Raw genomic sequence first — 17,482 nt, 5'->3', positions numbered from 1 at the left:
TGGCAAATCACATTCTGTTTCTTCTCGCAGAACAGGTATAGTCAGTGTTAGGGTGCTGAAATCCACACATACACACACTACAATTATTATTATTATTATTTATTTCTTAGAAGACGTCCTTATCCAGGGCGACTTACAATTGTTACAAATAAGTTATCACATTATAAAATATCACATTTTGACTCAGAGCAGTTATATAACATAGTAAATATCATCTACTAAAGAGCCTTCAAGCACTGTGAAGACAATGGGCAGCAGTATTGCATTGTGCTAGCAGGTGCAGTGGGCGCTCTCTCCAGCTAAAAACTGTGCGGAGGGTGGTGTGTTGTGCGCGCTTCCCAGCAACTACAGCAGTGAATACGAGGGGGGGGGGGGGGGGGGAAGCATCCATGACCTACATTTGCAATCACTGCAATTGTAAAAGAATTACTCCCTCTGCTATAAACTACAACTCCCAGGTAGCATTGCTCCGCCCCCACAGGCCTGGGAGCTTGTTATCAACTTCATATGGCCAAGCCCACTTCACGCTTGCCTCTTGATTGGCCCGCTGCAAGCCACCTGCACCTCTGAATGGCCAGGACTCGCTGCCAATCAGAGACGAAATGTGTCAAGTTCCCTGCTTTCCAGTTGCGGTCTATGAGTACTGAGTACTTACTGGGTACAAAGAGTAGGGAGCGCGTATGGGAGAACGTTGTTTTGCATTGATACTAATCTGACGGAATTTACAACTTTGTTTCCCGGTTTAATTGGGTGTTTTTTTAAAAAAAAAAAACCAGCTTCAGGATGATGAAGTTTAGGTTCAGGAAACAGGGCAACGACCCTCAACGAGAAAAAATTAAACAAGATCTTTTTGCATTTAATAAGGTAAGTTTCGGCTCATTAGAGATGCAAGTCCCCCTTTATTCTTCAAAGCATGCACGCCGCCCAGAGTAGCAGCAATAGAGAATATAGAGCATGCTTTTGGGGTCCGCGTATGTAAGTAATGTTTTAGTCTGTTGTTTTCCGTGCATTATGCATTGTCTTTATAAGGGCCTATTTATTGAACTACTGTATAACTTAAAGGATGCACAAGTTGTTTAAATAACGGTCCAGCTTGCCTGTTTAAAAACGTCACATCGATCCAAAAAATGTTCCAGTGACTTTTTGTCCTTTTTTCATTGTAAACCATATATAGGTTATACTTTAGTATGAATCGTGTTTGTTTCACGTTTTATGTGTTTTTGCGAGGATGACAAAAGGATGTGTATTGTTGCAACACAGCCAAGCAGCACAATAGCCTGGTTTTCTTTAGAGGAGAGATTGCACACTACAAACAAAGTTAAACCCGGTTTACGATGTTTAGTAACTCAATATGTATGTTTAGTGGTAGTGTATAACGTATTTGAAAAAGAGCAGTAGCTAATTCTAATGCATAAACGAACCGGAGATTTTGACTCTCGGAAACGTTTTAGTGACAATTGTTTACAATCCAGTCACGACATAGTGTCCTGCCTGGGTAATGTAATGTGTCGAATTCACCCTTTTAAATGCAACGTTGAAGTGTGATACATTCAGAGTATTTGTACTACACATTCTGGTTGCGTATGGCTGTGTAAACAACACCGGCTAATAAGGAATTAGGATGTAAAACGTTCCCTCTCTTTCCCCACCCGTCCAACCGGACCCTGGGTCGGGGACAGGGGACATTGATACTGGGTTTTAGCGTCACCCATGACGGCTGAATTATGCCAGGCTATGGCACGTGAAAGACGGCCAGTAAACTTTGAAAACTTTATTAATGTAATATGCGGGTGCTGCTGACGACTTGTAATCAAATTAATCACATAAATAAACAGCTGATTACTGAAAGTAGTTTTCTTTAAGGATACTGGAATGCATGATTCATGAACAGTATTAGGAAAAATGTTATTTAAGAACATGAGTCATATACATATGGTGGAATTTTAAAGTCGTGTAGAACAGTCACACCTTGCTGCTGCGTTTTGAGTAATTTGCTGTACGTGCAGGACAGTTAAAGTGACACAGAATCGGACTGATCCCATGCCAGCTGTTTTAGAAAGCATGACATTCTGCCGTTTTACAAGCTTCTAGTTTGAAATGCAGCAGCGAACACAAAACACAATTTTCTCCCTCCTCGTTTCTTCTTGACAAGCACACTGCAATCATAAATCACAAGTGTCTTAAACTGTTGCAAAGAACTGTTCACGTACGCGTCATGTTTCATTGTGTGCTTTCAAAACCCAGTTAACTGTTCTGTACCTGAACATGCGCAACACACCCCGCTAACACACGCCTCCACCAGTTGAACTGTTTCTAAAAGGTTACTGATTCGCGGCATGCTGCATGTTGTTAATGAAATATGCCATTCATTTTTAATTGCAGCGTTTACCAATGTCACCAGAGACGTAGTCATCATTATCCGCTAGCTCGGGTGTTTGTGTGCTACACTCTTCAGGAGACAAGTGGTCATCACTCAGATTAGGATTCTATGATGAGAGAAACATGTACGTGGTTCTTGTACTTTCTCCCAGGTTCCGTGTCGTGTGGTAATGAAAGCGGTTTTGAAATGTGTTTTGGCAAGGGTTCGCCAGTATTGAACTGTGGTTACAAATCTCGTTCTAGTTGGAATGCGTTGGTACCTTTTAAATAGCAGCCTGTTTTTAAAATGCAGATCAAACTAAAAGTATATCCTGTTTTATTTTAACAGTAGGAGACTAGTAAGAAAATACTTGCCAGAACAAGCTTTATTATATTCATTTCTCTTGGTGAATTTGCCTTTTGCTTTCCTAGTAGAGACAGGGGTGCTGTGGCTTCCATCATATACAGGGGTTACAATTGTGTTAAATGGCTTTCAGCACCCCCCACTTTAAAAATGGTTCCAGTGCCACTGAGTAGAGATTTCTGTGTGCAGAGCAGAACTGCAAACCCACAGGTCCAGGCTCTCAACAGTGACATGAGAAAGATCAAATAAATCCTTTGTGACAGTTTAAAGGAACACCTTCCTTGTTTCTTTGTAGAGATTTACAATGGGTCTGTGCACTTCTTTTAAAAACGTGCGGGTGCGGCAGTGTGTGTTTTTTTTTTTTTTTTAAAGAAATTGCTTCCTCTATTTGAGTGAAATTGCTTTGTGTTTTATTTTCCAATTACCTGAATATAATGCTACACCAATTTAAAACCAAACTAATCCAGGCTTGGCTGAAGTCACTATTACCAAACAGCTGTTTTAAGAGCAACTTTTTATACCCCACACATGAGAGAGAGAGAGGAGAGGAGGAGGAGAGAGAGAGGAGAGAGAGAGAGAGAGAGAGAGAGAGAGAGGAGAGAGAGAGAGAGAGAGAGAGAGAGAGAGAGAGAGAGAGAGAGAGAGAGAGAGAGAGAGAGAGAGAGAGAGAGAGAGAGAGAGAGAGAGAGAGAGAGAGAGAGAGAGAGAGAGAGAGAATCTGTGTTAGTAAACCATTTCTTTAACTGCTTATTTCTTGTCTTTTGATTGTAGACTGTTGAGCATGGCTTTCCCAATCAGCCCAGTGCTCTGGCGTATGATCCAAAACTACGACTGATGGCCATTGGAACAAAGTCGGGAGCAGTCAAAATGTATCCTTTTCAAAAGTAATAATAATAATGCAACTTTCAGAGCGTTTCTATCCATGGGTTGAGGTAAGGACTTTCCATTTCAGTGTTTGGCAATTTACCTTGGATGACAGACTTGTCTCTGTCCTGTCAGTAATCTTCCAACATGCTCCTGCTACCACTTTCAGAGTGCTATATGAAAAGCTGTTCGTATTCTAGTTGTGCTATGCTGGAAGTACACTAGCTAACCCCTTCTGTAGTCCTACACACCCTTTTCCCTTGGAGTGGGGAGGAAAGGGTGGATTAGGTTGTACAGTACTGCACAAGTTTAACTAAATACAGTGACTTGAGGGAAGGAGGAAGGGAAGGTGCCCTTGTAAGGGAAGATCTTGATTAAGTGGACCCGATTGAGAGCGAGACCAGGGTAGACCATGCTGTGCTCTTCAAACCTGAAGGATGCATTCGAATCTTGGATATCTGCAAGAAAGGAGTTGAGCACAGCAGGCCAGACAGAAGGATATCCTGCATGATATTCAGTCCTGTTTGCTTGTTGGTTTGAAACCCAGTTTAGGACCTGCAGGGATGAACCAGTGTTTCTGAACAAGGTGACAATAACTAAAGCACATGTAGAACCAGAGACTGGTATACAATCTGAATCACACAGCTGGACTGACCCAGTACAAACCCGAGAGGGTGGTCAGACTTGTCCAGCTGTCTTGTTGTACTGCTATGTGGGTAGTAGTGGAAACAAGCAGGAGATGTGAAAAGAATGGGGTCTGGATAACCCCTGACTGACCCCGGCACATTTTTAGGCTTTTCCTAGGAAACTGGTCTTTGCAATGGGGCACATGTGCAGATGTCTCCCACACTGTGACTGCAATATTCATACAAGTTAGAGAAGCGAGAGTACAGCAGCCTGGTAGCCTTGAAGGGTGTTGACATTATTTATACTAGAGATGTTTTTAATTGGGTTTTATTGGAAGTGCTTCATTGTTCCAAGGTACTGACTAGCAGTTCAATGATCTGATTATGCGTTCGGTTGTGCCAGTTGTTATTGATCCCAAACAACAACGAGAAAACTGGCGAGCGCAACACTGGCACACATTGAAGTGATACATTACTGAGCATTACAAGAGAGCACAAAATAAATGGCCTCGGCCATCCTCCTGTCCACTGGGGCTTATTCTCTGTCCCTCGCAAAACAATCTGGTCTATACTCTGGATTCCCACAGAGGTAGCAGAAGGCTAACAATGTCTACCCGGAGTTCCCTGGCAAGTGTCTCCACATGGATGTGTCCTCTCCATGGAAACCTGCTCCTTGTGGAGAGAAGGTAATTGTTGAAGGTAAGTTACTGTGTAAATGGGCACGTCTACCATTAGCCACAGTGTAATTATGATAAACAGACTACAGTGGGAGACCGTGTGAGCTGATTTCAGTGTGTGGGCAGAGAGAAAGTGAGGACTAGTCTATGATTTCCATCAAAGCTTTGCCTGACTTCTGGAGCAGTGCACTGCTCCACACAGCTTGAGTAACTGTTTGTTTTAATACAGTACAGAGCCATGCTCCTCCAGAGCAAAGCTTAGCGATAATGTGGAACAGTTGGACTGGTGCCATCGCACTGCTTTCAGAAAGCACTATTAAAGCATGCCATTACTGTGCTGTGCAGTGGTGTGGCATGAGATCTTATTTATTGTTCTGAATTCCTAAGGTCTGTCTTTCTCATTGTGAGTGAGGTGGACCTATTTGTGCCCCTTCTGGGTTTTTTTCAATATGTTTGAGGCTGCAGCGAGTGCAGAGTGGGAAGTGACCATCTCCTAACAGCACGAATGCCAAAATCTCGTCATAATTGGGCTGTTGCTTTATAATGTTTAGTTTCTTGCTGCAACTACTACACCTCTTTTGATGTTTGCTAAACAACTGACACATGGAGGTTAATCACTAAATGAATTCGGTAAGGGGTGAATTGCTCTTCAGAGTTTATTTTCCCATGTTATGTATTTCTTGGTGAAAGGTCCAGTCCCATTGAAAGACGCTTGTTCGACTAGACTTCTTGGGAACAGACAGGCCCCTACTCAAATTACACCTCTAGCCTTGAATGCACGAACATTCTTACACACTATAGCAGTGAGTGGGAGGACCAAGATAAAACATGCCTTTAAGAAGAACCAGAGAGAATTTGTGCGGTGCTTGGCTTCTCTGTGTACAAGCAGGAATTGTGAGTCTGTCTTTGAGCAGTGTTCTAAGCAGAGTTGTGTCTCTGTGTGAGATGCAGGTCCCAGGGAGACTGGCACAGCGAGAGTATGGCACCAGGCCAGACATTGACGGCAGGACCAGGCCCAGTGGGTCCGCTCCAGTGAAACATGACGCCATGCATTGTGCAGCAGTGAGGATCTTGTTTCAACTCACAGCTGCTGGAAATGTCATTGGTGTTTGACATGCTATATGGACGCCATACCTGTATTGAGTCTCTGTCAAGCATTTAGCCTTTTTGGAACAGGCTGCCCTGTCTCTTGTAATGTAGCTTCTGTTTGTGGGAGGGGCTGGGATGATGGAGGGAGTATTTATTTATTTATTTATTGATTTATTTATTGATTGTGTTTAATGACCTCGGGGACTTATCATTCCTAATATAGGTGGTTTTATATATATATATATATATATATATATATATCTAATATTATATTATATTATATTATATTATATATAAAAAAATATTCTTAGGTGCTGAAGAATTGAGTGTTTGGTTTCCCTAAAATACAGGACCTGAAGGCGTGGTGTGGATTCTTGTGGTTTTATTTAGTCTGCTGGAAGCTCAACAAGAATGTGTTCCTCTTCCTGGCGAGTGTCTGTCTCGAATCCCGTGCAGACTGGAACTCTTGCGACACTAGATGAGACACAAGGCACTGCAGCAGCACTTACAATTTATGACATTTATTTTTTCCACTGGTGAGCAGAGGGATTAATGAATAGTCTTATCCCCAGGATTATAGAGGTTTGGACGGTTTTGAAATGCTGCATGTTGGCCAGTTCTAGCAATATTCAATCAATTACGTTAACTAAAGGAAGGATACAATCTAGGTACTGACTACAGCAAAAGCAAAGCTAACATTCAGAAAGTGAAATATCATTTGGTTTCAGATTAAGATGTCATACTTTTTGCTTTAACCTTAACTACCTTGATGGGAATATGCAGTAATACTGAAATTAAGACACTTCAAGTTTTTTTTCAAAGAATTGTCTTTTAGTGTTTCTAAATACTTCTACTTTAACAGGCCAATGCAATCCTTTATAAAACCTGAGAACTGCGACTAATCACAGATCAGAGAAGTATACTTGCAGCAGCACAGTGTGTTGTTATACTAGCACTCTGAATGCCTGCACTGCACATGCTTTCCCAGTGTGTTGCCTTGGTGAATCTATACCAGAGCTGAGGAGAGGTACAGGAGACTAACAGTTTTGCTTGGCTGGTAATTGTCGTACTGCTGAATAGCATCTTATACACAAGTAGGGCTGGACTGAGCAGGTTTCCAGTTGGCTGCTGCTGTGTTTCATTTACAGACTGTGAACCTGGTCCTGGGTATGCTTTGGGTTTGCATGACGTGTGCAATTGAAAGTAACACCTAACCTCCTTTGCATGCTAGACCAGAAGCCACCTTGTATCCAAACATCTGGGTACGCTTGCTCGATGCTGTTAATTCTTGACTGGATTCCTTCCTTTAGAACTGGGTGAAGCACTAATAAATAAGCATGCATGCAAACTATCCCCAGCATGACGTGGATTAGCCTTCCATTCTTATCTAGGAATGTGCATTTTCCACAAGTAAAAAAAGAGCTGTCAGCTGTAGGGCTATGACTTCAAAGGACTTATCTTAATTCTCTAGAGCTGATGCTATTTCCTTTTTATTAAGTTTTCCTTGTAAAGGTACAGGTTGAAAACGATGTATCGATGGGCACCAGGTTGATTTTATAAATCCTCTCGCATCCTGTGGAAGTAGTGACAATTAGTTTAAGAGTACTCACAGAGACTATTGGTAAAACACACATTATATACATGCAGTACTGCGCTGCAATCAAGATTTCTGCCATTACATTTTGTTTTTAGTAGCCAAGGCTTCCTCCTTGGCACAGGGGGTTCCATGGTCCCAAGGTTCCGTGGTCCTAGGGTTCTACAGTCCCAGGATTCCATGTCCCCGGTTGATCTCTCAATGTTGATCAGAGTGTCTGCCCTGTAGCTATGCCTATCCTTGAGGAATGTATATTGTTATACACTTGGGTCCCTCTCTGTAATGAGAGGAAATTCCTAGGAAGCTTTTTTTTTTTTTGGGTCCAATAAAGACATCTTTTGAAACCGTTTCCTAGGAGAACGCAGAAGCAGCGAGATAACCAGGATATGGCTTGAAGAGGAAAAGCGAACGTGAGATGGATTCTTTTCTGAGCCAAGCTTAGTTTACGTGACTTGGCTGCGTGACATTTAGGGTATTTATCATCTGCGTTGGTCTCTGCTTTCAGATGAGCTACGTGTCTGCAGAATATAAAGTCTTGTTTAGTCAGTTGTGCTTTAACTGCTAAATATGCTTGTCTGCTTTTAAAGACTTCTTCTAGATTCAAATGAGGGTGAGGATTAAGACTTGGTTTAATAGTACTTGAGATGACTGGTGGTATTATGGAGCCCAACGCTGAACAGCAGTGTACAGCTAATCCTTGATTCCCTGGTTGGTTTTGCCTTGCTTAGTCACATGTCCCATTTTTTTATTTAGTCCTTTATGCTGCATTAATTGCACAGCAATTTTATACTATAGTCGCAAGTTGAGTCTAGTGCATTTGTCCATGTGTTGGGAAAACAAGTTAAATGTGTTTTTGTAATTGCACTTTTACGACTTGCATTGTAGTCTCTGTCATTATTCCAAACAGAATATGAAAGAGAAATGTGGCAAAGGACCTCACTTCCTCAATCTACTATATAATGCTGTGTGCATTTCCCAAAATCTGCATATGGAACCCTTTTAAAACCTCACTCTGAACTCCTGAACCAGTAACATCTATACAGTAATGAAACCCTGAATTTATCCATGAGTAAGTTTCTACTAAAGGCTGGGTCCCAGTTGTGGAACAGTGATGTGAAAGCTGGGCTTAACTGCTGTTTGGTAACCTGTATGGTTTGGACTTCCTCCCCAATTGTGCCTCTTGGCTGCATTTGAACCCAGGCTCCTTTCCATTGGGCGTCCTCCTCAGAACCTTCGTTAATTAGCATTCTGATGGTGTCACACAGCAGCACAAGGGCAGACTGTTTGGTTGGTTGCTGTACAATAGGAGGCTTGTCTCTCTCTCTCTGTGCCAGCTCTGACACAAGTCTGAGTTAATGTGAAGAATGACTTCAGTGCCAGGGCAGATCAGGCTTGTATTATTGAGGTTTGACCTTGCAGAAACTGAAGCGGGAGGGAGGTTCGCTTTTGAAATCAGGATTCCTTTTTCCTTCCTGCTTTGCAGAAGGGCATGATGACAGGTCAGAGAATTGAGTCTGGTCGTTGTTTTGGTGGTGGTCGGCTGATCTTCTTAACAACTTCTGCTCTTTAAAACTGAGTGTGGATGTGCTGTAAATGGGCTACAAAGTGATCATTATACAGTAGGATGCTCATCAGAGTTTCATCTCGCAGCCCTTGAGGTACAAAACGGTGCATGAAGTCATCTGGTTTCACCTGTCCCGATACTAAAGCTTTCGAAACGTGAAACCAGTTTCACTTGTATTAGAAAATGTTTTTTTTTTCCCCTTCATGTCAAAATAAGACACGGATATCAGATTTCATTGTCCCCTTTGTCTCGGAGAAGTGCTTTCAGTTTCATCTGATCACCCCCAAGGGCTGCCCATTGAGTCATCGTTTAGAGTATTTTGTTTCCCCAAGTCCCATGGTATTTGCCTTCAGAAGCGAGTCTGGCAATGTGCTGTGCGGAGGTGTGGTCCCTTGGGCATAAAGGTCCTGTCACTGAAAGTGTTATGCATCACTGCTGATTGTTTGCCATGATGGCAGATCCTCAGTACGATACATTGAGAAGTGCTGTCTGCAGTGCTGGGACATCACAGTAGTGTCAATAAGGACTCGGTTTTGAACGACCCCTCCAGAAGCCCAACTCTCCCACACGATGTTCTCCTGCAGGTAGATTAAACAGGACTGTGATGATAAAGCAGCATTTGAACCTGTGTCTTTCTTGTTCAAAACCTGCCCCGGTTCATAGACGTGTTACTTTTTAATGTCGGCTTGTTTGCAAGCCACTTGCAGAACTGCATGAATTAACTGGCATGATGAAATATTTGTGCATTTTAAACCAGTTCCATTGTTTACTGTTCGCTTCCTCTGCTTGCAAGGGGGATTTCATCTTGCTTTGATTTTATTTATCAAATGAAAGTACCCATGTCTCTGTAAGCGTGCTGTTTGGGCTGGATCCTGCTGCGCTGTTGAAGTTGCTGTGCCCTGTGTGATGTTTAGGGTTCCTGATCCACAGGTATAGCCTGAGGGTTTGGATTTGACGTTCGTTCTGTTGGGCACAATTTAAATATATTTGGTCTTCCAGTACCTTTTTGCTGTAGTTCACAAGCTCTGTAATGTGCTATTAGAATTTAAGGAAACGCCTTTGTGTTCCACTGGACAGACACTCCGGAATTGCTTTTCATACGAGTTCCGACACGGGAGTTCTAAATTGGGAGTCCTGGGATCAGAACATGTCCAAGAAGTTATTAAATAGTATTTCCATTCTGATGTGCCAAAAGGCTTGACTTTCTCAGTTTTGCTAAATCTCTCTTGAACAAGCTAACCTCTTGCGATCTAAAATAAATGTTAGAAATCCTGTGTTAAACTTTCACTAGTTTTTATATATGAGAAATGCATGCATTTATTACCACCACATTTGGCCATGGTGTTGCTTTTCGATTTCTCTCTTTTCATTTTTAAGCTCCTTTTCAACCGAGCTACATTTACATAGGAATTCTGCAAGGACCTTCTGGATGTTTAAACACTGTAGAATTTATGATCTTCAGATTACACTTTGACTCAACCCCACATCCATTACATCCCTAACTGCAGCAAGAAATGTTTTAAAAGAAAGCATTAGTCTAGAACACTAGAGGGGGAGGCTGAGACCGTGTGGTTTCGTGCCCAACGCTAACCCTTTTCAATTATTAAAAACGCTTTTTAAATGGCCAGTGTCCATAAGCGTCCTTGGAAAGCTAATTCCTGAAGCCTGTTTAACAGTACCCTGCTCAGTGCGGGCTGTGGGAGCGGCTGTATTGATTGGTGTTTTGTAGAATCTTCTCCCACACCAGACCATCTGCTTTCAATCGAAAGGGCTGCTTCAGAGCCCAGCCGCCACCCCGCACTGAGGAACCACAGAAAGTCAGGAAAAGATTAACAGTGCTGTAATTGCACAGTTCACAGGCGCTTGGAAACCCTCAGTCGCACTGTCTTAAAGCTCACGCAGTAGAGTTTAGCTTCTACAGAATGTGCATTTGGAATGTACTGAGTCTGCTCTTGGCTCACTCAACAGTTCAATGTGCCAGTACTGTACCTGGCAGAGTCCAAACCCCCCCCCCCCCCCCACCCCCACCCCGGGTACCAATGCTGTATTAATCTTGATTAATCTTCTGCAGTGCATTGGCATATTTGTGTAAGCTATTACAAGGTGCATGTATGAGTAAGAGTAGTTTTTCCTACAAGACTGGATGACTAACATTCCTGCTTTTCTCTAAGTAATGGGTGGAAAGTATTGTGCCCAGTGATTTTTTTTTATTTTTATTTTATATATAGATATATATAATATAATGTATGTATGTGCAGTGCTGCATGGTTGGACGGTTCCTTTTCTGCTGCTAGCCTTTACGAAGCAGCAGTGCGGTGAAGCAGACGGGTAGTTTAGACACCAAAGCTGACCGATAAGGGAACATGCATGGGGCCGGTCTGTCTTTTAAATGGACCCTGGTTGTGGCTGGATTTAATGGCTTGAAAAGAGAAATTTCCCCCAATATAACTTTTAAAAAGCAGGCCTCATGTAAACATTGTTGGTCTTATTGGAGTCTACTTCACTTTGCACTTTTCATTTTATTGGTTCCTAAAAGAAAAAAGACTAATGATGTCAGTTATGTCTTGTTTTTGCAGTGGGCTCACAGGCAAAACGGGTTTGTTTTCCTGGATTTGGGGAGGTATGCACAGAACGTTGGTCTGCATTCTTCGTCTAGTCCTGTACAAGTTTCTGTTCTACTGTTCAGTCTTCATTGTGCCACGCCGTTTCTAATCCTGAGAAAGGTACGACACTATTAAAGTAATAGAGACTTTGTTTTATGTTGTGTTTTTTGTGTGTTTTTGCAGTTCTGCCCTTGTACCATCAGGAAATTAAATCTCTTGGCATTCTATTAAAGCAATACAAAAAAAAAAAAGTTAATGACAAAGCAGAGGTATCAAGAGTGATTTCCATATGTATAGTTGAGGTTACCATACTCTCTAATGCAGTAATTGAATTGCAAATCAGTCCTTGAATGAAGGTAGTGGAGAATTGAAACGAATAGCTCCCTCCAAAGCTGCGTCTCTCGGAGCCTGTGTCCCTGGACTGCCAGCGTATGAAATGTAAATCTCATACTGTATTGAAGAGCAAATGGAACATTACCAATCAGCTGTTTTCATTACACTGATATCCTGCAAACCTGCTTAGGGCTCTGTGTGTATGTGTGTGTGTGTGTGTGAGAGAAGTGAGAAGTGTGTTATGTGAGACAATTTGGCAATGGCTTTGGAAATACTTATTCTCTGGCTGCACTGTGAAATGAAGGCTCCCAGTTCCATTCGGATACAACACGAACAAGACCCTGTAATAGAGGGCAGTGCTGCTGGTTAAGCGCTCACTGTGAAGTCTGTAGTGCAGGCAGGGATATGGAAGGTTTGCAAAGTGATGCTGGCTTCTGTCTGAATTTTAAAGTTAAAAATACAGAAGTCTGGCTATTGGTGCTGGAGGAGGGGCAGTGGAAATGTCTTGCATCAAACAGACCAGAGTTGTTATCTGACTTTTAAATAGTGGTGAGAATTAACTATGAACCATCTACTGGCATTTCACAGAATATTGCCTGTGACACATAAAGGGCCCTTTGTGTGTGTGTTTGGTGCTATCAGATTGTAGAGTTGTAGAAACTTGAATACATTATTGATGGTTGTTATTGGAATGCATTTCCTTTATTGTTCATCCTGAATTAAAGTAAATAGTAAAGACTCGAGATACTTTTTAAATCGGAGGTGTCCAAAGCTGCCTCTTCCACTCCTGGTCTTTGTTCCAACCCTGTTCCAAATTGTTGAATTGAACCAATTAAACCTCCATCCAGACCCTGAAGTAGTGAATGACATCACTGTAGCTGTTAAACCTGGAGTGGAATGACCCTCCAGGACCGTGAATGGACACCCTGCCTTTAAGTCATCTTCTAATATGAATCTGGCTTGTGAGGAAGGGACCCCCGTCCCCCGTCCCTCCCCCCCTGTCTGCAGTCTGTTACTGGGCCCTTTTATTGGGATTTTCCTTCATCCTGTGTGCAAACAAACCAGTCTACAGCAGACGCCAATAACTGTAACGGGTTTATCAACCATGTTTCCTCAGTGACACTTTAGTGCACATCTTTATTACAATGTGTAGCAAGGCTGGGCAGGGCACTGCAGTGTGAAATGCTGACACTGTGTTGCTGGCTCATTGTTGCTTTTATAGCTTGTCAACAATCCGAGCTCCTACTGTATGTAGCTTGGTACGTGCATGGTCCGGTGTGGCATGTTGTTAAATCCTTCATAGATCGCTTGGTACAGATATTGTGTTCCCTAATTGCAACAGCTTGGGATTGTGACAGAATTTTATAATGTAACTCCATATGAATTCATACAACCTCCACTCTCTGCTGTGAAGCATTCCTTGATCCTGTCCCGGGCTAATTACAACTACAGTAGCAGCCTGTGTGTGTCTTTTGTGTTGAAATGATTTTTTTAATTGCTCTGATAGCTGGATTACTGCCTTGGGGCCTATCACTGTCAAAGGGAGTTTCTGTCCCCTCCTAAAAGGGGTGTGTGTCCCACTCCTGGAATCATGTTGGGAGTACCCCAAGTTTGCATGGGGGTTCTATTACTGCTGGTTAATGACCCTGCCAGTCTCTTGGAGGGATGAGAAAGATCATTTGGAAGTTGATCTATAGACAGTTGATGTTACAGATTGAGGTCTGTTTTATGAGGTAGTAGACCAAGAAAACGATGTACATGCTTCCACATGTTTGCAATGAGAGCTTGTCCTTGTTTTGATTTATTACCACTTGGGATATATATCAAGGTCTGAATTGAAACGGATAACTTTGTGTTTCTCTGTAGAAACTGTTGTCCCTCCTTCCTTCCTTTCCTCCCTCCCTCCCTCAGGAATCCGGCTGGATGTTTATAGAAAGACCACTCTTGTGCACAGAGCCTCTCTTCCCATTCATACAGTCCAAGGGACCAAAGGGCTGAAAAATGGCCAGCCAACTAAAGCGTTTTTTCCATGGGTACAGAGTGGCCAGGGTTTAAGCATGGCAGTACAGCAAGAGGTCCGGCAATCCTGGGTAGAAATTGTATGATGGTAATAAAACACTTGTTGGCGATCAGGTCACAAAGTTAAGACTTCCTGATATTTGTGGTCCTGGGTAGCTTTTCAGTTCTGCTTTTGATTCTCAAGTTAACAGGACTGTTTTCATGTATTGAGGGGAATGGTATTGACTGAAGGTTATGAAACTTTGTTGTTCGGGGGGGGGGGGGGGGGGTTTAGGGTCAAGGTCAGGGTCGTCTGACAATGATATGATATTGCAAGTCAATAAATGCTGACATCTGGCTTAAATTTACACAGCATTCCTGTACATGTCTCCATTGGTAGCTAGTTATTTGCTGTATTCCCATGTTGAAAATATAGTGCTTTGTATGGTTATTTATATATATATATATACTGTACATGTGAAAGGCTTTATTTCTTGAAACATTAGTATTCCTGTGTCAGGATAGCGCCACGGCCGAAGATGGTACCAGCAGGAATGGGAGACTCAGACAGCTGTGCACATTTATTATTAGAGACTCGGAGACAGAAGCTGCAGTGAAGTGCTGCTGTGCACATTTAATTAACAAAAATAAAACCAAAAACAGGAACAACTAAACCTGCACAAGGGCCAAAATAAAAGGTTAAACAAAACAATAGAATCAGTAGATCAGCACAGGCCCAAACTTCCAGTGGAGTTCCAGTGGTTAGGATGGCCTAGAAAATGTCTTTACATGTGGTCGTTACAACGTCAACCAAAAATCTGCACGGACTGCTGGCTTTAACAGTGTAATGACCTCACTGCTCCCCCCACCCCCATTGTATTCGATTCTGGGTGGTCTTGTAATCGTAAGGATTCTAACATTTTGTTAAGGAAAGCCAATCTGCACTCCTGAGTTCTTCAGAGATAGTCTGGTTTCCCTCCCACTGCTACACTACACTGACGACAATGCTTGGGTCTGCTCCACTGCAAACCAGTGCTTCTCTGGGTCAGAAAAACAACAATGCAGTCCATTTGCAGCCTGTTAACTCCCTGTTTGTTGGGACATGTGCTTTCCCCATGCTATATCAAAGGCAACAGTCCCAGAGAAAATAATTCTGAGCAAATTCAAGGGTATTTGCTTACAGGATTCATAACTTGGCAGGTTGGGTGTTTATTTGATGTTCTGTTTATCTGCGTTTTGTGTGTTGCTTTCTGTCTCTCATTAAGCAAAAAGGAAACACAACTGAAATCTCTACAGTGACTGAAGCGTTCCAACTTTTGATGTTGGATTGTTTTTGCCAGGGTGTTAAATATTAGTTTACCCAATTTTTCTGAACTTGAACAAACTCAAGTTCAGGTTTGATGTTTTCTTTCATTGTTGTTCTGCTGCTGAATCAATATAGCGTAGAGTGAGGCTTGGGTGGGGCTGCTATTTAAAATGTAGATCTAAAGTCTGAAATCCGTTTCATAATCAACAAAATAAAAACCAGGATATTGCCTCGGTTGGATTGGACTGGTTGGGAGTGCCGAATTCTGCGCAACAGACATTTGATTACTTTTTTTTTTTTTTTTTGTTTTCAGTGTGTCTGCAATTACACAGAGGGTTAACGCGGTCTCTTTTGCAGAAGCTCTCAACACAGTGGGCTGACAAAAATCCTGCAACATTTAAAAGTGCAGATATAGTGCAGTTGTGTGACCTTTTTCATTAAGTAATGCAATAGCATTCCCTTTTAAAAGAAATGAAGACATTTGAAGAACGATGTATTACAAAGATAGACTTTTTTTTTTTTTTTTTCCCCTGACGATATATTGTATCCTGCAGCGATTGTCTGGTAGATTTAGGGGCCCTTGGTGTTTTGCCCATGCTTATAAAGCAATTTGCAATAAACCCCCCCCAGCTCTCTCATTGCAATAGATTGAGAACAGCAATCCATCCCAGAGGAACAGGCTTTGCATGAACAATAGGTCCTTGGATCATATCCAACAGTCTGATCACACTATTGAGGCAAAAAATAATGTGTGCTGCAATGCATCTGACCACCAGGGCTAGTGTTTGCTGTATTTTCAATTACTTTAAGGGTGTTCTTTCTAGGTTTACCCACAAGGAAGGGTCTCGATATGCATTTCACTGGTGCCCCTGCCCTTTTAAAAACAGCTAGGAGGAGGCTTGGAAGAACAACCTAGCACAGCACACACGCACACAAAAAACAAAACAGATCCACTGCTAAAATCAATTCATGATGTAGTGAGTGCAGGCTATTGCTGGGTTTAACAGTGCAGAAAAGTCTTGGCTGTTAGGGATGTCTCAGACACTGCAGTTATAGTGTATATTTTAATCCTAGTGTTCTTGCACAGACAATAATAGAATCGGGTATAGGTTTCCTGTTCCAGCCTTGTTATTTCAATGGTAGCAATTCAGATTTTCAGGTTCTGTAAGGTGCTTGAAAAACATGCGTGTGGGTGCTTGTGCATCCCGCATTTTATGAATCTATTTATAAAAATGCTCACCCAGTTGCGATGAAACTTGGTACTGACATTCTTGATAATGTCAGAAATCTAGGTCATGTCATGGTGACATACACATTCTGGCTTTATCATGGCAACTGATCACCAGAGTTTCCATCACCTTTTTGCTTGTGCATTTCTTCTCAGAAGGTATTGAATACAATGCCATGCAGATCACCATGCTGGAGATGAGGCATTCTAGCTACAGTGCTTGTTTACATGTATTGACTGGTTTCTCATCTCCGGTGTGTCTTGCTGTGGTCACCTCACTGAAGCTTGTGCAGTGGGTGGACAGACAACCTCATCCCAGGTGCAGTTTAACACAGTCTAGTGTTTCCATACAGGTCCTTGTGCTCCGTTAAAGCCTGCAGACACATTTCCAGCTGTTCTGTTTCTAATCGTTGGCTGTGAGGAGGTGCAGCCTGTGCAGCCTGCTGCTCTCGCTTTCCCCCAGGTTTCACAGCTGGTGAGATCGAGGCACAAAGGGGATCGATCCATATTGAACAACATTATACAGCCTGCTGGTGGCTAGACGGTTGCACCCTATTCAAAAGAACACCTATGCTCTGATAATGCATTTCAGCAGCAGGGATCAGGCATGACTCTCAGATAAATGCCTTAAAGTCCACATGAAAAAGAAATACTGGTCAGTCTAGACCACAGTCTGTTTCCTCAGGCAATGGGATATTGCAGTGTTGTATATTCTTAAGTATTGACTTGGTTAAGAATCCAAGTTATCGTGATAGAGTACTTTTTACAAAAAGAAGTGAAATGGATCCAGGAATAATATACACCGAGGAAGGCATCCAGCGGAAACGTATCTGTGCTTGCTTGCTATTTTTTGCAGAACTACACATTTTGTAAAATGA

The 17,482-nt window shown here is 42.3% G+C and overlaps 1 protein-coding gene across 2 annotated transcripts in view; it reads left to right on the top strand.

Annotated features, from left to right (window-relative positions):
* Nucleotides 1-582: 582 nt before the first annotated feature.
* Nucleotides 583-17,482, top strand: part of LOC117418414 (lethal(2) giant larvae protein homolog 1-like) — a 46,563-nt gene continuing 29,663 nt past the window's right edge. Inside the window, exons 1-2 of one of the 2 annotated variants that reach the window (XM_034031427.3) lie at nucleotides 583-864; nucleotides 3,494-3,591. In XM_034031427.3, the coding sequence (XP_033887318.3) occupies nucleotides 784-864; nucleotides 3,494-3,591 (179 nt within the window). In that variant the 5' untranslated portion in view covers nucleotides 583-783. The remainder of the gene's footprint in view (nucleotides 865-3,493; nucleotides 3,592-17,482) is intronic. The other variant, XM_034031426.3, reaches the window with a different exon arrangement.

The sequence above is a fragment of the Acipenser ruthenus genome, chromosome 13 (assembly GCF_902713425.1).
Source record: "Acipenser ruthenus chromosome 13, fAciRut3.2 maternal haplotype, whole genome shotgun sequence".
NCBI classification, from domain to species: domain Eukaryota; kingdom Metazoa; phylum Chordata; class Actinopteri; order Acipenseriformes; family Acipenseridae; genus Acipenser; species Acipenser ruthenus.
This window is presented reverse-complemented; position numbering and strand designations above follow the sequence as displayed.